The 7,925-nt window shown below is 45.3% G+C and overlaps 1 protein-coding gene across 2 annotated transcripts in view; it reads right to left on the bottom strand.

Moving 5' to 3' along the window:
• Positions 1-4,459: 4,459 nt before the first annotated feature.
• Positions 4,460-7,925, bottom strand: part of ttyh3b (tweety family member 3b) — a 17,651-nt gene continuing 14,185 nt past the window's right edge. For both annotated transcript variants that reach the window (XM_019862238.1, XM_019862237.1), the window contains exons 14-16: positions 7,756-7,925; positions 6,512-6,587; positions 4,460-4,977 (exon numbers count right to left, since the gene is read on the bottom strand). In XM_019862238.1, coding sequence (XP_019717797.1) covers positions 4,843-4,977; positions 6,512-6,587; positions 7,756-7,925 — 381 coding nt within the window. In that variant the 3' untranslated portion in view covers positions 4,460-4,842. The remainder of the gene's footprint in view (positions 4,978-6,511; positions 6,588-7,755) is intronic.

The following is a 7,925-nucleotide window of genomic DNA, read 5'->3' as shown; positions in this document are numbered from 1 at the left end:
AGAGACGAGCTAGCGGACCCACCCACTCCACACCCACTGTGCGGCAAATAAAAGAGTTCTTTTATTTGCCGCACAGTATCATTCGGACAGCTGCCCCCCCCCCCAGCTGCCGCAGTCCGTCACGTTGTCCTTAAGCTGCATTGTCTTTTAATGTCTGGCAGGCCGCACTGGAGTGCAAGCACGTCGGCAACGCTCATCCTCAAAAAACAAGCTTCGGTTCAGCACATGATGGCTTTGTGTTACGTTGAAAATAATCAAATGATGCGTTGACGGAAGCTGCATCGCATAATGACAACATTGCAAAGTGATCGGTAGCTGAGCACACAAACTTGGCACGGAATCCTACAAGAGACAAATTGTTTCCCAATCATTTTTGCTCTTTTTACAAGAATCGGTTCAGAGTTCAAGCATAAAGCTAAACTCCTATCTTCAAGTTGTTGCCGCATCAAACCAATCAGCCAAACTTTATGCAGCAGAATTGTGACGATGCAAATTTGCTGGTTAATTCATGACGAAAGAAAACTTGGTTCTGGTATGTCATATTTTAACTGAGATGACGTTAGAAGACACGCAGATGTTTTTAGGTGGATTTAGTTGTCTTGTTTTCATGGCTTTAGATTGAAGCTAAAACTAAGCTTAATGGCAACAACTGATGATCGCAGCAAAAGAAAACAAACTCCCAAATGTCAAATATTAATTAACTTAATTTTACAAGACATACGGCGGATTTGGGGTGAATGTTTTACTGTTTAATTCGTGGCTGTGTTAAAGCTAAAGCTAATTAACTGGTTAGCTCACGGTCAAAGAAAGCTAATTTCACGCATGGCGCACACCTGGACGTCGTATATGAATCAACATACTTTAGAACGCATTTTGTTCCGTTGACTTTTTTTCCTCTCTCCATGCTTTCGTGTCAATGATTAAATCAACTGCTTTAAACAACAAAGCTTATGAGTAGTACAAAAGTAGTTAGGACTGCATAACTGTACGTGTTTTATGTTGTGTTCATTATTGTACTTTATGTTCGTGTTTTATGTTGTGTGTTGTGTCTATTATTTTACTTTATGTTAACTGTTTTGTAAAGCGCTTTTTTACAGCTGCCGCTGTTGTGAAAGCGCTATATAAATCAGAATGTGTTGTATTGTAGTGTATAAACAGTTCAAACTGCTGAAGAAAGTTAGCTTCATGTACAACAGCAAAGGTGTGTCGCAGTTTAAATCGAGATCACACAAGAAAAAAAAAGTGCAAGCTTTTGTCCTATTCTGAAGTGACATCCGTTTCAAAGACAAAGGGGCTTTAAGATGGATTCTGTTTGGGGTTTGTTTTTTATGGCTCTGTGTATGTTAATCAGCAACTCCTGATGAATGCATCACACTTAAACACAAAACAATGCAGAATTATAAATTCATCAAATGGTTCTGTTATTTGTGTCTTTTTAAAAAGCACGAATTCAAAACCATTCTTTGAACGCAACCTTTTCGAGCTTCCTAATGACTCATGTTGGGTCGTCATGTATGAATATAAGTTTTTGTTCGATTGCACGCCTGTCATTTGAATGTATGTGAATACCCTCTTAGCTTTCACTCCAGCATCAGGACTGCAGAAGTCGATTTTATTCATGATGATGACAAAGATGAAATAAAATGGCGCCGCGAGAGTGGCTGCCTTTCCAGCAGCTCCTATATTTTGTTGTTCTACTTCTTCCTTTCATAACTTCGCTGCTATGAATTGGGAATTTCTCCATTGCGAGACTAATATAAAGGGTTTCTTATTTAAAACCTTTGCTCAAATCTATGTGTTTGGTTACACCTGGTCGCTAAATGCGGTACCGCAACAATAGCTCTTTTGCGTTTTCAATAGAAATGCAGTTTGTGGCCCATTTCGGAATGTATTGCATCAAGTTTATGTTATGTGTTGTGTTTATAATTTTGTTAAGCGCTTTGTTACAGCTGCTGCTGTTGTGAAAGCGCTATATAAATCAGGATGTCAAACATGTACCCGTGTCATTTCCAACATAAGGACATTCTGTTATAAGGAGACACCCTTCGGATGTTTGGGGTTTTAAATTCGGCGATTAAAATACTACGTGTATTACAGTTAAATACTTACCCGTTACACTCTTGGCAAAAGGAACGTGAGCTATTATTAGCCATCCAGGAAGGCATCGACAAGTCAGCCATTTTCATTCTGCCTAGGGTGACAACCTGAATTTAGCCACTAGGTGACGACAGAAACAAAGTCAAACCGGAGATCAAATCCATGTTCAAGGTGTTTTAATGTCACTTCTTTTCGTTTTTCAACATTTATTTTCCAGCTCGAATTATATTGTTACCACAGCTTTTAGATGTACATCATGAATACTTTGTTTCTCTCTTAGTGGAATCACAGGTTAAAATAAAAAACAGCCACATTGTAGAAAAACAACTACTATATATATTTTTTTTGTCTCAACTTTCATTATGTGACAAGACTTGGAGATAATCTTTAAAAAAATGACGATTAGGAGCATGGGAAGACGTTTTAAAAACATTATGAAAGGTATCGAACGCTCGTTGAACGTAGCATGATGCGGCTGAAGAGAATAGTTAGCCTACAAATGTAAGATTGTCTCGCTGACACGAGAAATGGTGGTTAAACCCATGAATTCAAACGTGCTAATGCTGTACATGGTCAGAAATTAGGCGACTTTCAAAGTTGACTATGACACTCTCACAATGCTAATGCTAATGACCTATGCCGGATTGTTAAAACGATGCGATTCTGGCCAGTTCACTGACTTGGGAGACACCCTGCGCATTTCTTAAAAATGTTGCCATTCCTGTCCAAGCACAACAAATTGTTTACCTGTAAAAGTACAAGCTAGTGTGTATATTAACATCCCTTCTCTGACAAGGTGTGCAACTCACGATGCACAAGTGCATAGATGGAGGACATTGAGACTTAAAACAACCTTCCGTTGAAACGGCAGCGGTCTAAGAATGCAAATATTAGACCCCCAATAAAAGTAAACTAAGACAAAGCACGACCGTAGCATTTTTGCTAACCAAGGTCAACTTTTGCAATATCCGGAGCCTTTCTTCACACAAAAATGACATCGCCAACTTTAGTTATCTTGTGTGTGAGATTGTTTACGTGACAAAAACGTTTCAACTGAATTGTTGGGGCGTTTTTGTTTTTGTTTTTTTTTGGGGGGGGGGAGTGGAGGGCATTTGACCCATGAAAATAATCAAACGGCCGTAAAATTGTCCTTTCATTTAAACAGCAACAACGTAAAATGTAAATACAGGGAGAAAAAATGGAAGTTACTGCTCGGCTGCCATTGTGAAAATGTATGCCTAGCATGTGTGTGTGAGATCGCTCACGGCTAAAAATTGCATTTTTTTCAAATTATTTATTTTTAGTCAACAGGCTAAAGGAAGAAAAAAAAAAGTGGAAGGTCCTGTAATATTTCCGAACAAGCAAAACAATAAAAACGACTGTCTAAGCATTGCCAACGACTTGTGAATGGGGATGGTTTGAACTTGTATGTGAATCAACCCCCCCCCAAAAAGTTTTCATTGCTTAAACATACGCCAAGTGTGTGTGTGTGTGTGTATAGCATTGTTTATGGCTAAAAACGTTTTTATACAACCACACATTAAAAACACACATTTTGGAAAAAGTGGACATTAACATTCCCCCCTAAACGCAAAAAAAACCAAAAGAACTATCCTAGTGTTTATCTTAACGGCGCTTTTTCGACAAGTCTACATATGATGCAAAAAGACACTGCCACCTACTGGCACTTTTTTCTTTCTTTCCACATCTGTGTGACGATCGGTTAGCATTTCACGTTCAATTTACATAATGGTTAATGGATAAAAACGGCCTTCTGATCGGAACTATTTGAAAAAGTTGAAATTACTGTTACCGACGAAAGACGTTTGGCTCAAGCGTGTGAGTCCGTGCGTGCGGAGAGGCCGTATAGCTTCAATGTAAACACAGTTGAATAAGATGCGGCGCTCAACCCGCCGCTGAGATGTGTCTCTCTCTCACACACACACACACACACACACACACACACACACACACACACACACACACACAAAAACTATAGTCTTCACATATTGTACAGTAGCAGGAGCAACATTGGCAGTGTCCCATTTAGCCTTCAAAAAGTCGCCTCGGAGAAAAAAAAATGTGCTTATGAGGACTCCAAAAAAAAAAAGTTCATCACAGTATCACTCGTGGTAAAATATTTGGGAAGAAAAAAAAAAACAAAACAAAAAAAAAAAAAACAACCTTTTTTTCCCCCCTTGCCAGCTCATGGTAAGTAGCACCAAGCAAACAATTAAACAATTTCCTGCTTTTCCCATAGTCCTCCCTATTGCTGCTTTGATCCTTATCAATTAAAAAAAAAAGGTGTATATATATATATATATATATATATATATATATATATATATATACACACACACACACACACACAGAAAGTATCCGGTAACCGTTTTCCTGGCATCATTTTCAGGCACCCTCGTTTATTTTGGCACGTGGTCGGCCTCTCAGTTGAAATTCCAGAAAAAAGGGGAGTTGTATGGTCCAGTCTTCGGTGTTATTATGATCCTGATGTTGGACTAAACAAGTTTGCGTGTGTGTGTGTGGGTGGGTGTGTGTGTGTGTGTGTGTGTGTGTGTGTGTGTGTGTGAGTGAGTGAGAGACACAGCAATATAAGTGCACGGCACAGCACATCACCAGTTATTAACTCAGTGGTGGAGTTATAATTCATATTTACAGCTTCTGTACAGTGTGTGTGCGCGCATGCGTGCGTGCGTGTGCAAATTTAATGTGTATCATGATGGGTCACTAGTGGACCGAAGACTGCGGCCGGGCGGCGGCGTGGGGCCGGTTGGCTGGGTCCAGCTGGTCGTTGGGGACGGAGCGGCGGTTCTGGTCGGGGCGGTTGGTGGCCAAGTATTTGGCTCTCATACTGGAGGTGTACTGAGGACCGCCGGGAAGGAGGGGGTGGTAGATGTCAAAGGACAGAAAAGAAGAAGAAGACCAAAGAAAGGCGTTTTACATGGAATAAATGCAGCCGAGTTGTGTTTGAATTGTGTGTGTGTTGAGGAGAAGGGTCAAAGTGGAAGGATTGGTGGGTGGGTAGAGAGGTTGAGCGCACGGCTAAGTGGCTAGATAGGCAGGAAGCAAGATGGTAGGTAGGTACGCTGGTCAGTCGCTCGGGCATTCGAAAGGCTAAAAAGACGGACGATTTGGTCAGTCGGTAGAGATGTGGAGCGTGTAGGTAAGTTGGTAGGTCGGTGGGACACATGGTTCAGTCGGTGAGCAGAAAAGGACACAAGCAGAAGAAGATTGGCTGGTCCATGCTTTGGTAGGTGGGTGGAACACTTAAGTAGGTAGGGAGGCCCGCAAGTCCGGTGCAACACATGGGTAAGCTGATGGAAAGGGAGCTCGGGAGGAAGCTAAGGAGATAGCAGTAGAGGACATCAGTCGGTCAGTCACTGGCTGGAACATGCCTAAGTTGGTAGGCAGGGAGAGAAGCGAGAAGAAAAGGACGGACAAAAGCGATCGGTGGAACACTCGGGTCACTTGGTAGCTAGTTGGTTCACAGGTAGGGTGGAACACAAGGCTGAGTTGGTAGAAAGGTAGGAGGCTCACTAAATAGGCCCAGAGGAGATCGCTCAATCAATCAATGTTTGCTCGGTTACTCGGTCAGGTGAGTGGAAGACAGGGAGAAGTTGCCAGCTGGGGAGGGCGTCGGCAGGGCGGAACACAAGCGGGAGCCGCGCGAGTCGATAGGAAGGGAGAAGATCGTTTGACAGAGAAACGAACACTTCAGGAAGACGGCAAGTCGCTCGCTCATCTGGTCGAGTGCTGGGGTGGAACGCATGGGGAACTTTGCAGGAGGAGTGGCCAGTAGAAAGGAGGTTTTTCGATCGGCCGGTCGTTAAGCTGGCAGGCGGGGAGGTCGCGCGGGTGCTCGCTCGGCCGTCAGGTCCATTGTCCGGTCAGGTCGGTCAGTCGGTCGGTCGGTCGGTGGAACACAGGGCCCAGTTAGTAGGTCGATGGATGACGGCGACAGACATATTTGGACCAGTCATTTGGACAGCCGGGGTTTGATCACAGACATTAATTGACAATCAATTAGGCGGAGATGAGGTTATTGTCATCGATTAAACGGTTAGTGCTCTAGTTCTGACGTTAGCCTGCTAACCAGTAAGCCGCAAATCATCGAGCGAGCATGTAGCATGTGCGCTCCGCAACAAGGACACACACACACACCTCCACTCAAATGAGCATGCGGCTGAATTACAAAGGAGGCCCCACTTTGACAGTGCAAGCTGGATAAGAACAGGACATCGCAGACAAAATTAGATGTGCCCATCAAAATGTTGCACACCCAGGGGGTCCTTCCAATATCCACAGATGACAAACATCCAGTTGATGGCGTGGCTTATTGGAAGGCGGCATGCGTGCGAGGGTGGGGGGGGGGGGGTTCTAGAAAGTGTGCACTTACAGAGGGTGGAGGGGACTCCCTGCCAATCAAGGGGGTGTTCTCACACCGGGGGGTCTGAAAGTTTGCGTTCTGGTTCCTGCGTTGTAGAATCAGAGGTTACTGCGGGCGGCGGGCAGACGGCTAGCGGCTTGGCTTACTCAACTGCAGCGTGTCAGGCTTGCCAAAAACAAATCTGGAATCTTTTAGCGCGATTGCCTTTTGGTTTCTGATTTGGCGGCGGCGCGAAGCAGGCGGCCCGCTAATTCGTCCGCGCATCCCGAGGGAAACGCTAAGCCATCCAAGTCATCAAGGCCGTAGAGATTTGGAAGGGCCTCCACGTGCGCAGACTAGTGGTGAAAGTTGCGTGACGTGACGTTACTTTGGTGCCCGACCGCTGTGGCTCGCACTCCGACAAAGCTTCAAGCAATGGCTCAGCATCCTCCGCGAGAATGCCGCAACGCGCGACTCGGCGGATCATTGATTTCGCCGCCATTCGATCGATAAGGGGGACCCGAATATTGTGGCGCTGACGAAAAGTGGCACTCCACGACAGCGGCCGCTCACGAAGGATGTGGCCGTCTGTGATTTTGGTACTTGACCGTTGGGGACGGTACCCCAATGAAGGTGGCGAAAAGTGCTTCGCTCCAGATTCGCCATTTTGCTCGACTACAATTGAGGGTGGAAAAAAGTCCCTGTGGACGCAGGGAGCCACAAAGCGCTACGCTCACGTGTTTCCGGCGCCCTCCCGCTGAGAATGCAGGGTGCCAAAGAGTTGGACTGTGTCCCAGGACCGGGGATGGCATTGCCAAAAAGTGGGACTCGACGGATCAATTCTTTTGGTGCCCTAGCGCTGCAAATTTAGAGTGGTCCCATCAAATCCGATGGCAGCCGGCAGCTATTTTGGGATCCGATCTTTGCGGAGGGCAACCTGATCCTGGTTGCCAAAGATTTTTACTGACAACGGCACCCGCATGATGGCTGCACTGACACTGAAAGTGAAAGGTACCCAAAGATCTGTTTTTTAATGTCCTACCGCTGCAGATGGCACTTCAAAAAGTGGTGCTCAGCAGATCCGTATGTTTTGGGGACTGATGTTTGGCACCCCGACACTGAATATGGGGTTGAACTCTACAAATCAATTATTTTGGGTACGCTCCCACCGTGACGTTCATCGCAGTTTGGATTTGTATTCATTTCGGGATCCCGACCAGAGGGTAGTCAAACATTTTTGGGCTGCTGCTAGCTAGCGTGGTGCGCTAACTCACATGTACTCAGTGACGGGGGCATTGCTGACGGTGTGGGCGGTGGCGGGCAGGCTAGCTTCGCTACCGTAGCTGGAGCCGCAGCTGTAGAGACTGGGCATGTGAACGCGGTACAGGTTATCGTGAACACCGCCGCCCCGCGAGGCGCCCGACTCGTCCTCTCCGTCCTCCTC

Source organism: Hippocampus comes, unplaced genomic scaffold (assembly GCF_001891065.2).
Source record: "Hippocampus comes isolate QL1 unplaced genomic scaffold, H_comes_QL1_v1.1 scaffold7, whole genome shotgun sequence".
NCBI lineage: Eukaryota > Metazoa > Chordata > Actinopteri > Syngnathiformes > Syngnathidae > Hippocampus > Hippocampus comes.
This window is presented reverse-complemented; position numbering and strand designations above follow the sequence as displayed.